General features: G+C 44.2%; 1 protein-coding gene across 1 annotated transcript in view; it reads right to left on the bottom strand.

Moving 5' to 3' along the window:
* The window catches only part of LOC138514668 (pinopsin-like), a 200,774-nt gene that overhangs the window by 136,811 nt on the left and 44,005 nt on the right, over positions 1-19,958 (bottom strand). The window contains exon 2 of the mRNA XM_069630096.1: positions 8,403-8,731. Within this exon, the coding sequence (XP_069486197.1) occupies positions 8,403-8,731 (329 nt within the window). The remainder of the gene's footprint in view (positions 1-8,402; positions 8,732-19,958) is intronic.

Here is a 19,958-nt window from a genome sequence, read left to right as displayed (position 1 = left end):
GTTAAGCACAAAGTTCAAGGCTGGAAGGGTAAATTCCTCCCCCCTCCTGATTTTACTGGGGCTCCGCTGGTCTCTATAATTTGCGTTTCCAGGTAAAGTCTGATTTGGTTCCGCAGGAGCCATAGATTCCCTCCTGGACTCCTCAGTTGAATTGAGCATGTTCCCTTGAAACAAGGGATTTTGCATCAAAGTACGTGAATAATTAGATGTTTGCGAGAGGTCCAGCCCCCGCCCCAGCAGGAGAGATTGTTTATTCTCAACAATGACATTTAAGTCCTGAGGCTGGCAAAGTTGGGCAGCTGTATAGAGTGCACTTGTACTCTAATATCTGCACCTCTCAAAGAATTTGTCGATTGTTCCTTTTATATTAGTAGCTGTCAGAGTGAAATCGTGTGCACTGGTAAGGAAGGGGTTAGATAACTCCTGGACAAGACTCTCCTCCATTGGGGCTATCTGAATGGCCACCTCTTGATGAATTTGTGCATGCACATGAATTGGCCCTTCAGAACATGTATTAAGGCTTGCTAACCCCGGAAGAACCACCTGCGAACCAACTGTGTGTTCCGTATATGAACCGTCCCAGTGGATTGGTCTAACATCATCTATTAAAGGGCCACTTCTCAAATTGTACCGGGTAGACTTTGATCTTTGTCACTCCCCTTTCACAGACAGGTGAACAGCGTTACTGTATGACAATCACACAAGGCCGTCTGCAGTTCTTAACTTTGATCACTTGATTTAGGCTCTTTGTGATGTAAGAATTTAGCTATATTATTTAACTTTAATTATACACGTGAATAATATGAAGAATAGTGTTAGATTCCATGGGAAAGATCAAAGGGGTTGAACCCCAACAGTCTCCCTCCCAGCCACCTCCCACTGTCACTTACCGGCGTGTTTAGTGGACTGACCAGCGGTAATGTCTGGAATCCCAGAGGGGCCGTGAAGCCTAAGCAAGTCTGATGCTGGTCGGGCAGGGCTAGCTCCTGACTTCCTTCCTGCAGTAGACCTCAGCAAACAGCTTGCCCTACCACTTCTCAGCGATACTGCAGGGATCAATGCCGCCAGCCGTCCATGCCCAATAGCCTAACAGCGTCTCCAGCCCTTTACTCCTCAGGGCTTTACGCCGCAAGGGCAGTCGTGTATTTCAAACAGCACGTATTGACGTGCCTGATCAGTTGTTCTCGGACACGGAAAGAAAAAAGATGTGTTTCTTAAAGGAGCCACGCTCCGTCATGCTCCGTCCCCTTCTTTCACAGTGGGGCAGTGGTAGGATTGATTTTCAATATGTGCCGCCTCTCCAACAGCCTATCAGCGTCTCCAGCCCTTTACTCTCCAGGGCTTTACGCCACAAGGGCAGCGCGGTCGTGTATTTCAAACAGCACATATTGACGTGCCTGATCATCTGTTCTGCGACACGGAAAGCAAAAAAGATGTATTTCTTAAAGGAGCCACGCTTCGTCGTCTTCTTTCACAGTGGGACAGTAGTAGGATCGATTTTCAATATGTGCCGCTTCTCCAACAGCCTAGCAGTTTCTCCAGCCCTTTACTCTCCAGGGCTTTACCTCTCTCCTCATATCTTCGACGTCTTTAAGAAGTCACACTACCAGCTGCACCTCCTCAGAGGAATTCTTCCTTTCCTCTCCTTCCCCCAAAAGCTCAATGTCTCCAGAGCCCTGGTTTCTAAATCTGCCTGCCTCTTCTTTCCGCCCTCTGCAACTGATCCAAAACAGGACTGCGAGACTTGTCCTTGGCCTCAAGCCCAGGGACAGTATCTCTCCAGGACTGAAATCTCTGCACTGGCTCTCAGTGGCAAATAGGATTAAGTTCAAAACCCTCTGCATTGTCTATAAGCCCTTCTGGGGCCAGGGCCCTCAATATTGTCAACTGTCTCTTCCTAAATATCTTCCTTCTCAATCTCTTTGCTACAAGCAACCCGTTGGTGGTAGATCTCTTTCCTCTGCCGAGGCTTCCCACTGGAACAGCCTCCCTGCCTCTCTGAAACTTGAAGAGAACCATGTCTGGTTCCGGAAGCACCTCAAGACCTTCCTCTTTGCTTCTGCTTTCTCTCCTCTGCTCCCTTGCTGATCTCCTGGTTGAAACTGAAACTGCAATGGTTTACCTGGCTACCCTCTGATCTCCCAGGCCAGGTCCCCCTGGCAACCCTTGCACTCAGGGACTGTTCTGTATCCCTACAGCCCCCTACCAGCACCTGACACCTGTTGTCTGCCCCCACCCTTGCACTTGCACCAGCTGACCGCACTTCTTATTTATTGTCTTTATTTATTTTATTTATTATTTATCTTTATTTATTTTATGACTATCTTATGTACTGCACTGCCCCCTCCCCTTTTCCGCCGCACTTCTACCCCCCCCCAGCACTTGCACGTTCTCAATGTCACCCGGCCTAGTATGATCGCTGTCTCTGTCTTTCGTCTTTTCCCCCTCCCTTGCCTCATCACGCCTTGAAACACTTGTGTATAGGCGCGTTATTAAATGCCATATCATATCAACAAGAATGCTCCATGTAATGCATTCTGATGATTATGCAAACCATGAAGGCAGAGTAACATTAATTAAGAACTAAGTACCATCAAATTAAATACCATCACAAGTAAGTGCGCCTGGGAAGGGTAATCGTGTGATTTGGGGGTGGGGGCAACAGGGAGACGCTCCCTGTTGCCTACCCACATTAGAAAGAAATATAAAAAAGGGCACCCAGCGAAGGGCGGGGAGGAGGGGGCTTGCTGGAAGAGCAGGCAGGGATTGGATATTCTTGCACGCCGTTCCAGTCATCTCATTGGTTGGCTCACACTCCCAGGGTGCGAATTAGACTTGTACATTCAACCCAGTGTTTATCCGTCTTCGGTGGGGGCACGCTAGTCGCGGGTGACCATGGTTGAACTATTGACAGTCAGGCAACAAGAGATCCTTTGTTTGCTAACCCAGACAAATTGTGTAAGCGCACAATGTTGTTTGTGCCTATCCCCCTTCACAGTGCAACTAGATTTGATGAAATTACTTCTTTAAGCGTGTGTGCCCTGTCCTCTAATGTCAGAGACCATACACTGATATAGGCCCTCATTACAACCCAGGCGTTAAGGGGTTAACGGCGCCGTTAAACCCTTAACGCCTGATTACGAGGTCCATTTGCGGGTTGGAGACTTTAACGCCTGCTTTTTGCAGGCGTTAAAAACCAACCCACAAAGGGACCTTAGTGCTAATTTGCGGCACCGTACTTAGCGCCTTCCCCATTCCCATTGAGCCCTATGGGGCAAAAATGGGAATGGGGAAAGGCCATGGCGGCATGGGGAATTACCGCCCTGCCAACCTCGGAATGGGGCAGTAATTCCCCATTTCGCCATGGCAGAGTCGGTAAGTTACCGGCATGGACCATGGTGCTATCAGCACCATGGTCCAACGCCAGGGTCGTAATGAGGGCCATAGTTTTTGTGGTGCAGATTGATAGAGCCCCAGCAGCTTCTGAAAACAGCCAATGTGTTTCCCCTTCAATATCTGTTCGTTATTATTTGTAAATTTTTTTAAAAATAACTTTATTGGTTTTTTAACAGTATAACAAGACGTCCTCATCACGACTTTGGCGGTAACCCTTAAATCTGGCGGTCGTGCTATTACCGCCAGATTTAAGGGTCCGCCAAATCAGGACTTCGGCAGATTTCACCCCAGCTCTTGGCCCGGGGGGAAATCTGCCAAAAATGTGTGCTATTACCGCCGGCGGGAAATCCGCCGGCGGTAAGAGCGTGAATTTTCCCCATTGAGCCCAATGGGGAATGGGGTATTCCCGAATGGGCTCAATGGGGAATGGGGAATTACATTACCGCCGAACTCGTGATCTGGTGCTATTTGCGCCGGGGAGTTCGGGGGTAGGGCTAATACCGCCGGTGGTAATACCGCCGGTGTTACCACCAAAGTCGTGATCAGGCCCACAATCATGATCAATAAGACTTTCTCAAATATAGATCAGGTGTCTGACCCCCCCCCCCCTTCCCCACCCTCCCTCCCTCCCCTTGCCAAGACCACGGGCAGACCATCAATGATCTTCGTGTCAACTTACGAGCAAGCGTTATTACTTCTGTCTGAGGCGCTATCCGGCGCTTTGGGGTGAAGAGGCGGTACCGTCAGTGCTATCCAACGCTGTAGTTCTTGGCTGGAGTCTAGCCTTTGCTGTTGAATTGCAGTTTCCCATGCTCCGGTCTCAGCAGTTATCCATTTTCTGAGATCTCCCCACCATTGTGCTTCGCTTGGGCTTTTCGGACTTTTCCATCGCATGGCTATGCGTCTTTTCGCAGTGATATATATCAGATCTTTGAGTTTATTGAGAGGTTTGTTTTCCCTGCTGCATCTGTAGTTGCCTGTTATAATTTGTAACTTAACTACGATAAACACATTTATGAATACAAACAGCCTTTGGTGGCATCCATTGACCTCCTGGCGGCAGATGTATTCTTAAAATATAAAATATGTTGCAGCCCTCCTTGCCAAAGTTCTGTTTTGTATGTGACTGAAGGGTTCACCACCCTAACTAGCTAGTTTAGCCTCAAACCACTCACCCAGGTTACCCTGAGATTCCAAACCACTATCGCTGGTTTGTATTTTTGTAATGGCAAATATTTCTCTATTGACTATGGAATTATGGTCCAATCTTTCTCTATACCCAGCAGCTTCACCACTGTTTCCACGTCCTCTCTACACTTTGCCATGAAGTTTGGCCATTTGATGTAGTGCAGAAATAACTCCAACCGGCGGCAGCAAGCCAACATTATGGGGAGCATTATTGTTGCTGCAAAACCAACGGCTGTATTTACAAGAGTATGGTATGTGATGTTCAGTTAGCGCTCGTTTACAAAATCCAGGATGCGATGGGCCATGTAATTGCGCCATTACTAGACAAGTGTACAGTTGGGTTTTAGAAGACACCCATTTATAATTTGAGGTACAGAGATAAAGTGATATGATGAAAACTAAACTACAAGACTATTTGTTCAAGTATCTTAGCTAAGAATACAACACTGTTTGTAAAGGTTCACAATGCAGCAACTTAACCCATAACCCACACCCTCCCAAGCATGACTCACTTCTGTGAAGCTAGGCAAATATGGAGTCGATCACAAATCCTTTAATCATTAATTTGTGGTTTATTTCTGCACGCAAAGCCAATTTCAATTAATGAGGTGTGATATATTGTTTTTTTGCTTACTAATTGAGCGCAATTCTGCATGAATGGAGTCCTAGAATGCTAGGCATACATCCTACAACTTCAAATATCTTCCAAAAGTATACCGAATGTTCTCCTCGTTCAATAGTTAGGCATGCTTAGTAAGATATTCAAAATCTTTAATTAGCGTCCATTACACACGTTGTTGGGAACTGTACTTTCTTCTCTCTGAAGTGCAAGTGTGAGCCCTTATTGTAGTTGGCCAGCAATAGCCCTTTGCAATACTTCCTACTGCTTGATTGTTATTTTGAAAATCCAAAAGGCCATGTTTTGCTTATGGGATTTCCAAAGTGGGGTTAAGCACTGTTAAATGCTTGGCGCACACGGTTTAAGGGATCTAGCAAGGATATTTGAGTTATAGATTCATGCATTTTCTCCCGTGATGAGGTTGCTAGACAAGTCTGATTTATGAAAGCCTTGTCAAAACAGGTTCATCCCAGTTCCTCTAAAACCATCAAAGACCACATTGATACCCTCGCTCCGGCCAGTTCCAATTTTGCAACCTCTCCTTTGCCTCAGGATCCTTCCCCTCCCCTCTGAAGCACTCTCTTGTGCATCCTCTTCCAGAGAAACCCACAGCTGATCAACTTGTCCAGCTAACTATCGCCCAATTTCCATTACTCCCTTTCTGGGTAAACTCCTGGAAAAGCTGGCCATCTCTAAGCTTAACCTTCATTCCGATTCTGTTGGCTGTCTCCATAACCACCAGTCTGGCTTCAGAGATGCCAGAAGCATGGAAACTGCTCTCCTGAACATCTGTCAAGATCTGCTCTCCAACCTTGACTCTAACATTCCCTCTATCCTCATCCTACTCGATCTCTCTTCTGCCTTCGACACGGTCAACCATACCATCCTGTTCAACTGTCTCCGTGATAACCTGGGTATCACTGATCAGGCTCTGGCCTGGCTGACCTCTTTCCTCTCTGATTGACCCTCCCAGGTCCAAATTGGTTCCTTTCTATCATCTATCTCCTTCTCTACCTGTGGTGTTCCCCAGGGGTCTAACCTCTCGCCGTGGCTTTTCAACCAATACCTTGCAACTCTCGCCCACTGCATTGTCATTTTCTGCTAAACTGTCCAGTTCTATGCTGATGACACTCAACTCATTTTCAGGCTGCCCTCGGGCACTTCCTCTCCTTCTCTCATCTCTGATTGCCTAACTGCCATTTAAGATTGGTGTGCCGCCAACGATCTTTGTTTGAATGCCAGGAAGATGGGGATCCTCCTCATCTGCAAACCTTCACCATCCTTTCCCCTCACTCTCTGGCCGGTCTTCTTTGGCCCTCCTCCTACCCCCACCTGCGAGGCTAAGAACCTCGCGGTCATGTTTGACTCCACGTGTTCCTTCTCCGCCCACATCTCTGATGTCTCTAAAAAGTCAAACTTTCTACTGCACCTCCTCAGAGGTATTCTGCCTTTCCTGTACTTCACCCAGAATCTCACTGTCTCCCAAGCTCTGGTTATCTCTAGGTTGGACAAATGTAACAGCCTCCTTCTAAATCTACCTGCATCTACTCTCCGCCCTCTGTAATTAATCCAGACTAGGACTGCGAGACTTGTCCTTGGCCTCGAGCCCTGGGATCGTATCTCTCCACCTCTGAAATCTCTCCATTGGCTCCCAGTGGATGCAAGGATTAAATTCAAAACCCTCTGCATTATCCACAAGGCTTTCTGGGGCCTGGGTCCAAAATATCTTCAGCTATCCCTCCGCAAATACCTCCCCTCTCGAGTTCTTCTCTCCTCTACCTCTAACTCCCTCAGGGTCAGTCGTTTTTCAAAGAAACAAGCTGGGGTAGATCTCTGTTTTTGTCTGGGGCATCCTTCTGGAACAGCCTCCCTGCCACTCTGAAACCCGAGGAGAACCATCTCTGATTGCGGAAGCACCTCAAGACCTTCCTCTATGCTTCTGCCTTCGTAATCCCTCTGCCCTGCTGATCTGTTCTCCCTCTGCATCGTGCACCGGGCCACCCTCTGTCTTCCTGTCCCAGGTACCTGCTCAGCCTGCGAACCTCCCGCACTGCCACCGGGCCACCCCTTGCACTGGGGTCTGTATCTGTACCCATACAGCCCCCCTCCTTTTTATTTTTTTAGCACTTATTAGACCTACCCTCTCTGCTGACTTAAACCCAGCACTTGCCACTTGCTGGCTACACTACCACTGTTTGTTGACTTTATTATTTATTTATTATTATTTATCTGTTTCACCTTTGCTCCGCACTTTCCACTTCTCCCCCCTTACATGCACTTTTCCCCTCTCCCTCTCCCATAGACCTGCGCGTTCTCAATGTCACTGGGCCTAGTAACTCGTTGTTTTGTTCTCCCCTTTTCCCCTACCTTGCCTTGTAGTGCTCTGAAACACTTGTGTAGGAGCGCAATAGAAATAAAATATCGATTCAATTCAATTCAATTCAATGCATTTCTGTCTGGGGAGTTTATACCTAACAATAGGATAAAAATGATTCCTTATTATGAGCGCATGCAATATTTTGGACAACTGATTTTGGAGTATTTTAATACATTCACATCAACTTAGAGAAGTGTCATAATCTGTGCTGTGATTGATTATGGCTATGAGTGTTGGGACGGTGGTGATGTCACTAACATTCTAGGTGGAGTGTTGGTGTTATGATGTCACTGGGACTCTTGGTGGAATGTTGATGTAAGTTTTGGGTTCTACTGATGTCAGTTGGACCTAAGCTGCTGGGCTAGATGGATGTCCCAGTGCTTTCTCTACATCATATCTAAGAGAATAAACCTACACGTAAACTACTTACCTTCTGGTCTTGGCTTTATGAAGAAGGAAACTTAGTTTATATCAAGAAGCATCATTACAGAAAGTGTGCACCAGTGCAAGTGCAATGTTGTACAGTATTAGCACTAGGGCAAACATTGCCATAGTGCAAAATATGTGTTCTTTGAATGCATTTTTGCACCATGGCAAAGTTTGCCCTACTACTAACTGGGCCATTTATTAAAACTAGGGCAAACATTGCACTCGTGCAAAAAAGCACTGAAACAATACATATTAACAATAGGCCAATGTGTTTCCTAGTGCTTAGACCGTGCAAAATTGCACATGTGGTGGCGTAACGTTTCTGTAGTGACGACCCAGCTGGACAGAGGAGATTGCAACCATTTAAGGAGAAAAACATATATATGGAAGTACCTTATGTAGAGAGCTGAGGATCTTGCCATAAGAAAATCCGATGATAGACACTGGCGTGATGAAGCATGTTATAAAGTAAGCAGTTATGTAGCTGTAGTTACTCCAGGATCTCTTCTCCCATGCAATGGAGCACGAGGTCTGTACGCCTTCTGGTCCGTAAGAACTCCAACCCAGGAGTGGGGCCACAGCCCATATGAGGCAGAAGAGCCAGATGAAGGTCATTCCCAGGAAACCTCTTTTGCGGCTCAGCTTCAGAGCGCCACCATGCCGACATACCACATGGTACCTTTCGTAGGCCAAGATAGTGAGAGACCACAAGGAAACCACACCTGAAAATTGAAAAATTACATGCTATGAAACTATAGCTGCACAATAGGGCAAAGGGGGCTCGAAAAGTGTGTGGATTACGGCTGTGGCTCCCCCAGATCAGTTTACCTCTTCTAATATGATATCTAGGACAGTTACACTGACAATCGTTTAAAAAATAAAAAATGTAACAAGGAGACACACATTCATTTGATTATATAGACAGTTCCTCATTTTTTATGGGGGTAGACATGTGCATTTGTCTTCTCTGTTGACAACCACTGACATATTTCCAATGAATTTAAGGGCGCAAACTGTTCACAATTTTTCCAGCACATTCCTCTACACGCTCTTTAGAGGTGGCAGCCATGTTGCCAAACATTGCCATGGTTTCCTCGGCTAGTTTTCTCCTTTGTCCACAGTTGCTGTTATCACTGTCCCTCACCCATATGGCTCTCTTAGAAAGCGCACAATAGATTTAGTCACTGGTATAGTCACCTTATGTTGACCACCTCTTTACTGTCTTTTGAGGCGCACGTTCACCTAAGCGATGACACCCAAACAGGCAGAAGCTGACCTCGGCCTCCTTATTATCCAATGAAGGGTGGACGTGGTGTAGTAGTTTGGGCAGGATGGCCCCTTTTGGGGAAGGGTTAGACTGATATTGATGGCCCTTTCTTGTAATGATGGCACACATATGCTAAACAAGCACCGCCAAAGCTAATCATTTTGACTGTTGTATGGTGGAAACATTAACTGAGCTCTTGCAAAAATAAACACTTATGCAGATGGAGGACATGTTGGAGGGAAAGCAGACACAGTGTGGAGAGGAGGTGCGGATGGCACTGATGAATGAATACAAACGTGAGGATTGATTAATGAATGATTGATTATGGTGGAAAGATGAATAGGTAAGGGCATGGTGCTGGAACAATGCATGAAAGATTTTGACGATGGATGAGCGTATATGACAGTGTGACGATGTCTGACGTTTGAATGCAGAAGCGTGATATGGATTAATGGATTATTGAATAAACATGTAGAGGTGGATAAATGAGTGTGAGGATGGGCAAATCTATGAACATATGTGAATGAGCGAGTGTCACAACATCCGCACGAAGCCCACAGCAAGGACTGAGACGCTGTTTACTGCGCAGTAACCAGGAAGTTCGAGCCTGCATGACACAGCGTGCGAAGGTATGAAAGTGACGGCAATTTAACCAAAGCCTGGAACATGACAGGGTGCGTGAAGGTCTTTCAGCAGCAGCCTGCCATCCCTGTATCCCCAGTTTAAATTTGTGGCAGAGTGACAGGTGGACGTGGCTGATTATTCGACTAGCAGCTCTGCCCTAGAATGTATGTAGTTGATACTGGCAGGTTCTATCCACGCAGTGGTGGAGGCTGCCTTTGGTGCTGGGGCGGGTGTATCCTGAGGGGGCATCAGAATTCTGAATTATGAATGATCAGTGGCAGTTGATGAACCTTTTAGTTGAAGGGGAATTCATATTCCCTCTTAATTCGTGTGAAGGCCAGAGCACAGTGAGTGCTTAAGGGAGTAATGTGGGACGATCAAGGTGGCTCCCCGCAAAAGAATTTAGTAACAATTGGTTAAAATTGGGCATTTTTACAGCACACATTTGTAGAAAAATGGGCTAAAAGACATACAATTTACAATTGACTCAGTAGGGTAACAAATGAAAAAAACCAATAGATGTCTGGTCACTAATAGTACACCGGATCACACCATTTTCACGATGTCTTTGCCCACAATATATGCTAGCATTACCACTGTAAAACACTTGCATGATGTCTTGGCCAAAATATAAGCCAGCATCTTCCATGTAAATTTTTCACAATGCTGAACCCATATACTTCAGCATTCCCATTGTAGTACACATTCATTATGCCTTTGCTCACAGTATATGGCAGCATTCCCACTGTTAAACACCTCCATGATGTTGGTGATGACAGCATAAGTCATCATTGCCATGGTCGCAGATTCATGATGCAGCAGCTGCACCCACAATATATGTCAGCTTTTTAAAATGTCCTGGGAATGGTCTTAAAGTTTTCTTACAATACAGAAACGAAGTGCCAGTGCATCACTAGAGTACAGTAAAACAAATGATTGTCTTTAGGACATTGGAAGGGGGTAAGAATGTAGGGATATATGATCCGTACCTTCCAAATGTAATGCATAAAAGAGAATAGATGCAAAAATACAATGGAGATAGTTGAGTGGGCACCGCTCCTTTCTTATTTTCTGTGCGGTAGATACAAATTTCAAACAACTGACCCGTACCCATTTTATACTTTTTTGCCTTAAACGTGTCATTGATCGTTGATTTGATTCATTAGACAAGGCCCTGCGAAGTCCAAAATGCACCAGCCTCACAGAAATTATAGATAAAATACCTGCTCATATAATTAAAATCACATTTATTGTAAACAGGACCAGAAGAGAGTGAATATCATTATTTACATAAGATAAGCCGTACAAAGGATTATAAAAGCCCAAGTGGGTACAAGGGTGCGTGGCTCACACCGATGGCTAGCAAGCCTAGGTCCGATACCCCAAATAGTTGCAAAAATGCAATTTTTCTAACATTGCACACTTGCCTTGCAGTGAGCAAAAGCAAGCACTATCTTTTGGTGTCCTTTGCTGTTCCCCGCTGACAGATAGGTCACAGAACATTAGCCATGTTACGTTTTAGGGGTTCATGATACAGGATATGCTCAGAAATGTTGAAGCCGTATGCAGAGAGCCCCTGGTGCAAATCACTTGCACGATGGGTCGGAAAGAGTGCTTCAAAATCTGTTATGGTGTCAGCCATTTTGTAGAACTGTGCAAGTTGCCAAGAGACTTCTGGAATTTTCCTTTGATTAGCTTCTTTTCTGCTGCTGCTGCTTGGTACATTGATATTTTTTAAACGTTTGTACTGCATTACTGTGTTTAAGGTTATAAAAATCGAGGTTCAGAATTTATGACAATGAGCTGCGCAGTGATCCAGAGAGTGACTATCATTGGACCATTGCATCATACCTAGGTCAGTGCTTCCATGGGTGCTGTCTTGGAATGGTAGGATATGCCTGACAATGTTTTCATTTACTTGTGAGTGCAGCAGCTTTGTTATAATGTTTATCTTTATTATGTTTTTTCCCTCTGGTGTGAGAACTTTGAAATGCAGCATATCATGGTATATTTAGTTAATGAGCCACTGCAATCTAATATCTGGAAACATTGCCCCTGCTTGCATTTTACTGGCATAGTAAACACTGAGCTCCAGTGTAAACACAATTCCTGATAGGGTATTGATCCCTGCTTTGCATTATCGCGGACCACTTTTCTTACGGATTATTGTTTTTGAAAGATAATGTCAATATCAGGTTTTATTATAGTGTTTCACAAAGGATTCCTTCAAACTTCTAAGCACTGTAACATCAGCAGGTAAATTCTAATGTAATGAGACATAGTTCTTTAACCTTGGAAAAAGGAAGGGCTGAGTTCACCTTGTAAAATGTCGACTTGCATAACGGTAGAGGCAAGCGTGCATGTAAGAGGCGAGTGCTTAACCCGTGAGATATTAATCTGGTTAATGCATTGCTAGAGACACTGTTTCCATGAAGTTGTACAAAATTGTCGGAGCAGGGAATGGGTTGTTGTGTGCATCACCTATGATGTGTCTCCTTGATTCAGAGATGGTCTTCATTTGGGTCATTGCATCCTCACTAAAACAGTATTTTGCAGACATAGTTTTGTAATGATATGTCAGGACTTCCTGTATCAGCTGTGCGATAATGATTCAATTCAGTTTTGGATTCCTTTGTGTCTGATAAATATGAGGTCCGCCATATAATGATACATTATATCAAATCAATCGGAGCATTATATTATCAAAGGAAATGCTTCCTCTGTAAGTTTTCTCATGGAGAATGTATCCCTGTGTATATTAATGGGCAAGAAATGTGATTTGTGTGTTGCCCTTGTACGTTACAACTTTGAGCTGCTGCGTGTAATGTATGGACACCCAGTGGTGAATCAATCCCTGCATTATAAAATAGGAGAAGCTTCCTCACAGACTGTGAGAAACCTGAGGGTATTCTCACTCCTACATCCCCTGGTTCCTCTTCTCAGGTGGTCAGGGAAACGCCATTGCTCTTGGATCCCGCCCATGTGGGTGGAGAAGCGAGGGAGGATCACCTGGGTGGAGGGTCCTCAGGGATTGAGAGTGGGGTACCCGCAGGCCAGACATGGTATCCCCTTTCCCTATTAATGACCAACCTAACTCTTCCCCAACCTTTATGGGCTATTGCAAGACCTCTCCCCTCATTTCCCCATATTTGATATTTGAAAGTAGTGGGTCGCAGAAGAGGAGACTGAGAGTGATGCACACTATACCTTTATTTTACCACTTTGGCACGGGACAAAGAAGATGCCTACAGAGAGTTAGGCATGCCCCTTTAATCATGGTCAGGCAACTTGACAAAGGATCAATACCAGCAACCTGTTAACTGGTTGCAGGTGTATAAAATGAGGGTCAGAGTACAGGACAAGGGAGTAACAGGTAGGCTTGCGTGGGAGAGACCAGCAGATGACCCTTTGTGTGGAGGCAGCCATGGTGGGACCGGAGCAAAATCCAGGATGCCAGAAGATACCCCAGGAAACTTGTGGCGCCCAAGAGAAGTGGGCTGGGCCGTGGCCACAGGTGGGAGAGCCTCCAGCACAGAACGTGAACAGCAGAAGCTACGGGGGACTGAAGGACTGAGTCTGTGTCAGGAGAGAAACCTCTCCAATTGCCGGCATATGGAGAAGACTGCCTGGCATGAAAGCAGGGCTCGCACTAGACGGTCCACTGACCTTGCAAGGGCAGAGGAAGCTGCGGGGACCGTCAGATGGATCTGCAAGGAGCCAGTGAGTGTCTTGGAAAACACTTAGGAACCGGGGCGCTCTGAACATACTTGAATACAGAACAGTCTTTGAAAACTATACCTTTATTTCTACACACTCTCTTCACATTGGAGGTGGCGTTCTAGACGGTGCGGCCTAACGTGCACTTGAGTTTAGGGTTCTTTCCTCTAACCGCCAACCCCGTGGTGGCACTGCTGTGAGACCGGCCGCGAGGTGTTGAAAATCCTTGACCTCCGAGCATCAGCTCGTTGAAAGAGGTACTCTGTCCCAGTGTCAGCACAGGCTGGTGTCGGTGCTGGGGCACAGACGGCTTCTAGGAGGTGGTTCTGGTGTCATTACGGAGGGAGGTTCTGTGGCGTTGCTGGGTGCAGAAGATCGCTACTGTGCTCACGCCCCTCGTGTGGTATATGCTGGTAAGCGTCATTTGCCCCTGTGCGCCCCTGAGGTGATTCCTTCAGTTCAGCTTAGATTATTTTTGCTCAGTGTTTTACTAGAGGGCTAAGTCCACATAACATGGATAGACAGGATAAGTTCATAGTCCTGCCCAATGAGTCTACAACTGAAAGAGGTTTTAGCACTGGCGTTGTGCCTCCCACCACTCAGCATGATGCTTTGGACAAGGTGGAATGTACTCCACAACTACCACCTTTGACTCCCCTTAGAAGTGGTAGTCATCTATCGGAAGTCCTAGCACTCAGTGCCATAAGAAGGCAAAAGCTCCAAAAAGAACACCTCCTGCTTACCAGTCTCTTACTAAGTAACAAAGACTGCATGAGTGACGCCAATGATATGTATCCAGCGGTAATGGTGTTGGATCAATATGAGGCCTGTGGGGGTATATCTGGGGAGCTAGCAGTTAAGGAACCTGATAAATCAAAGAGCTACTTGCCTTTTGGCATCCAGGCTATGGCAGCTCTATCGAACAACATGTTGGACAGGGCAAATACAGGGGATAGGGATAGTAATGCTAGCGGGATGGATGCTTCCAAGACTCCAGAAAACTGGCTGCTGTTTAAAAAATGTATGCAGCAGGACCTTGCTGCTTATACCAGCATTGAGGATTTCTAAACCTGGGTGACCTCTATTAGTTCCACTGTGCTTATCTCCCATCCGCTAAACGATGGGAAGTCCGGACAGAAGGAACATAAAAGACCAGATAAGTCCTCTCAAACCCCCCTTTCTCTGAGTGGTCTCCATCAAGGCTCTCAAGTGGACTGTAGTGAGGCTCCCTTTAAAGAACGATCACTGCAGGCTAGGGTAGTTTACCTTAGTCCGGACGTAGGGGGAACAGCATTGGTGGAGAATACCCAGAGCCCAGCTAAACCAGCTCTATCCCCAGTTGCCCTAATGTCCAAGGATATTCGCCAAAGAAAATCAACAACGGCCAAAGTCGCGGATCTTAATATAAGGAGCCTTGTTTTGGACCCTAGAAATTGTATTATTACTAATGCCTAGGGAATTTGAATCCAGGGAAGCCCTTAAAAACTAAATTCTATCGTGGCTCAATCGGAGAATGGGCTCCAACATTGTCAGAACTCAAGACCTGAAAATCCTTCGGAAGATACAGCTAAACAACTGGTGTTCCACTGATAACACTGACTGCATTGTAATTGGATGTGGCCATAGTACTCTACCTTTGTTTCTGAACAGAATGATAAATCTGGACAGCAATTCCTCTACTAAGTTAAGAATTGTTCTGAATGTACCTGTCTATTTCTTAAGGACATTGTTGTATAACATATTTTGCTGTCATTCTTCCTATGTATGCCATTTTTAAATTTCTTTATGTATTATAGATTTTGTGTTCATTTTATTAAGACATATATTTGTTTTGTAATTGTTTGTATGTCGGTGCTCTTAAGCCTCAGGTTCAGTGAAGCGCAGTATAAATCAAATCAAATCAAATCAAAATAAGTTTAGCAGATGCCTATTGAATACTGAACCAAACAGAAACTTGAAACTAAGACTCACAAATGCATCCTAAATACCGAACTGCTTGGATACTTAAAATTAAGCATAACGAATGTATCGTAAATATCGATCTGCCTGGAAACTTAAAATTAAACCTAATGAATGCATTATAAATACCAAACTGAATGAACAGATGAGATTAAATATAACAGAGGCATACTGAATACCGAACTAAATGAAATCTTGAAGTCCAATATATTTTAATACTGAATACAATAAAGCTTTATGGGCAAAGCAACGCTCGAAGGACAGCCAAAGTGCCCTTGTGAAATACAAATACAAAATACACAATGTAAAAGGGCATTCATGTGAAAGAGTGCCACAGAAGGTGGGATATGAATAAAACCTCACAAAGGTGAACGTTTATAAGTGAATGTAATGCCGCAAGGCCACAGACTGGCAAAAGGTGTGTGACAAGTGATGGCAGAACCAAGAGGTTGATAAGGAGAAGTGTAAAACTTGCACATAAAGCCAAGAGGCTAACAAAGAGGAATTACGTGAATGCAACTTGGTACACAGGGGCAGGACCTGAAGAACCTGTGTGACTTCAGGACTTCGGGATTCTGGTTGTGTGACCTGTGATGAGTAGACTGTGTGGTCTCACAACTGCGCTTAGACCAGAGAGCCCTCAATGAGGAGAAATCAAAGACATTTTGAAAGAAATCAAGGAGAAGCATTGCGAGTGAACTGGTGAGGCAAATCAGGAGGGTCAGGATGACCTCAAATTATGTTATACTTTTGAAAAGACTGAAATAAACTTGGCAGAGTTGTATTCTTGGGGAAGGGATCCCTGAGACTTGAGGAACTGCGCATGTTGTCTTGTGGACAAAGCCTCAAGACCCCTTTGCTTTTTGAACTGTGTTGTTTGGAACATGGGGAGGTGAGCCCAGTGGATTGCCTGGAACTGAGTTAGCTTGAACAGGAAAAAGGTAATCTTGAGACTTTTTGTGGAACTTTCTTACAGTTGGGGAAGGGGAGTGGAAAGAAAGCTGAGAACTGGAAGAAACTCACACTTTCAGTTAAACACTGTTTATTTTGTTACAATTTATACAATTGCTTCATGAGTATGCAAATGAGAACAGGATGATTCCTGGATGATTTGTGCTGCTCAGAGAAATTCAAATACAAATGAGGCTGCAAATCAAAGAGGGGTTTAGCAGTCTGGAATACATTATGAAGTAAAAGCATTGGTAAAGATCTCAATGACAAATCTACAATAATAAGTATAGGCAAAGCCGATTGGCCCTGTTTTTGCACATGTGGAGGACATTCTTTCATGCATGGGAATGTACACAAATATGTTACCTTTTTGATGTACAAAGCCAGATCTACTGGCTTTGTCAATGCTTGTTTTAGATAGCAGAAAGTTCTCATGTCTATTTGTGATTTGTGAACCATCTGATGTGTCAACTTCTACTCTAAGTAAGAAGCGTAATGAAGATAGACTGTTGTATACAAGGCACCATTTAAAAAAAATGAATCTGTGTGTCCAGCTGCATGGTAATGGGATAGGCAAAGATATGTCTCCACCGACACTGAAATAGCAAACACAGCACTAACAGATACTGGCTAAACATCGGCAGTCCAGCCAGCACCAGAATAGCCATATAAATACATGACAGAACCACAGGGTGAAACTTTTCATCAGGAAAAAACTTTAGAACAAGTGCTGTTAATAAAACTTGTATATCCGGGAACTAGAATGGGTTTAGGATTAAGCCACAAAATGTGGCTGGATGTGTATTGGTATCATTAGTTATGTTTTACTTCATCCAAACATTCAACTGCTGGTCAGACGCCTGGAGGGCAAACACAAAATCCTTTTTATGAGATTAACCTCTCAGGTCATGACTGTACATCCATGACCACCCTATCATTCACAGAGAAATTATCTGTAGGGCAGCTTGATAACCCTGCATCCCGAAGTCAACCTCTATATTGCCATAATATTGTGTCATGATAACATCAGTCTGAGTAATAGGATCTCTATGCAGCTATGCATACATTACACAATTCATTATGCAACGGTATCTGTTATCTGTATTACATACATTTTGAAAAATACTGCTAATGTCAACCAAACTCTGATTTTGGACTGGTGGGTCTTTGCAAAAATGTTTTCACTGGTAATGCCAGCTGCCAACTATGGCTTTTCATGAGTGCTTACATCAAGGGGGTCACTACGTTTACCTCAGTGTGTGCAGCAGACTACTACCACCTTACATGCTGACAGATGTTATAGCAATGTATCAAATCCTCAAAAACCTTTGAAGCTTTATTGGGCCACATTGTGGAACAGCCTCCTGGTTCGTGCCTATGCTCTGTGTGCCATAATAGCATCACAGTTATTGAAACATTGTTTAATGGAATTCATGGTCTACCCATCCTGCCCCTTCTGTCTATTGGTTGGCCCTTTAGGGTTTACATAGAGCGTTCAGGTAGCTCTGAACAATGTACATTTTCTGGTTGAAATTACAGTTCCCTGGAATGTGATGACCTAGTCCAACTGGAGCCTGGCAATCAGTCCAGGGAAAGAGTTTCAGATGACTGCAAGAAGAAGAACTTTTTTGCAAAAAACCCTTACCCCATCAAGGTTTTTAGATCGTCAAGCAAAGGTGAGTTCTCTGTCGGGGTCTGGTGTTTTCACCAGACATTTTACACAGCAGGGTTGGGCTTATTGCCATCTCTAACTGCGTTCCTGCCAATACCCACTCTTTGTAACCTTTTAACCCATGCAAAGTGCACATGGGAGAAGAGAATGGCTTATCTTGTGGTCCCTAAGCACCATGATGCCTTCAGGGCAGTGAAGACTATGTGTAAGCTTCCTCCTCTACACAACTATGTCAACACAGGTAAGATCTACATTCTTGGCACTGATACTCCTGGTAAAAAAGAACAATTTAGCAGGTTCTCCTGAGCCACTGAAACTCCCGCTTCCTCCCTAGTTTAGGAAGAATATGAAAAGCCACAACTATAACTTGATTCATTCATGAACTGCCCATCTGCAAATGGCACAATGTGAAAAACACAGTCCTTTTAATCTATGTCTGACTTTTCACCTGAAGTCCATCAGACCATTCACTATAAAAAAACGCCCTTGGGATCAGACCCTCTTGATGTCAACTCCACTATGTTTCTAAGGACTGTTAGAGAGTTCTATGGGGATGCAAATTCTACACTGCTGGCATGTTAACCCTAGGTAGAAATTAAGAATCTGGAGGAGAGTGTTGCAGAAATAGGTTTGTTCATATTGTTTGAAATACTAACAAGGGTGCTGTGAAGGCATCATGAAGCGAGACAGTGACAACAGATTCTGAATTAAAAAATAAAAACCTTTTATTAACTTAAAGTTCAGGATGGGAAAAGGCCTAACTTGCCCTACGTTAAGGTGGGATTTCCCTACCGAAATAAAACTAATAAAGTCTGAGTTAAAGAGTTCAACTGAAGAATCTGTCTGTGTCCAAAACCTATACTTGCTCTCACAGCTATTCTATACAATGTGTAGGGATGTCATCAACCAAAACAAACAGTGTCTAACAGAAGGGTCCAAGCTTCTTCCAGCTCACAGCTTTCTTTCAGCTCCCTTCCCCAAGTATGAAGCAGTTCAAATGGAAGAGATTCAAAATTACCTCCCTTGAGTTCAGGATGATACAGTTTTAACCAATACTCGGGGTTCCCTTGCCCAAATGCAGAATAACACAGTCACAAGCACAAAAGGACCCTGAGAATCCAATTCCAAGGCAATGAATTGTTCAAGTCACAGGGCTTCCTTCCCCAAAACTTAATTTCATCAGCAAGTCTCAGGGCTCCTCTCCGCAACACTTAATTTTAGCAGCAAGTCTCAGGGACTCCTTTCACCAAGACTTAATTTCAGCATCAAAATATCTTTTGACTTTTTAAGGTTCTTTGTTGCTCTTGTGCCTTCGTTGTATGGTTGGTTTTTCATATAGAAATTGCAGCTGTGTTGAAATAAACGCTATAATCTTAATTAATTCTGCTTTAAATGTGATATGTAGTTTTCACATCATTTGACTTTAAAATGCAGCATATATTGGTTTCCCTTGTTTTAAATTTTCATTTAAAATTCAGCATTTGATGGTGTTTTCTCGAATGTAAAGTTCCATTTAAATTTTGAATTTAATATGTATATGCAACAGTTAATAAGGTTTTCATTCAGTTCGGCGTTCAATAGATGTTGGTTGTATTCTGGTTAAGGTTTTCATTTAGTTCAGTATTCAAAAGGCATGGGTTGTGCTTAGAGCACACTTTCCATTCAACCCATTGGTTATTATTCCTTTAATTCATTTCAAACAAAGGTTTGTGCACTCTTAGAATTTCGAGAACATGTTTCTTTCCACACGCGACCACTC

Source organism: Ambystoma mexicanum, chromosome 12 (genome assembly GCF_040938575.1).
Source record: "Ambystoma mexicanum isolate Mex_15411 chromosome 12, UKY_AmexF1_1, whole genome shotgun sequence".
Classification (NCBI taxonomy): Eukaryota; Metazoa; Chordata; class Amphibia; order Caudata; family Ambystomatidae; genus Ambystoma; species Ambystoma mexicanum.
Note: the sequence above shows the minus strand (reverse complement) of the source record. Positions and strands in the feature narration are given on the sequence as shown.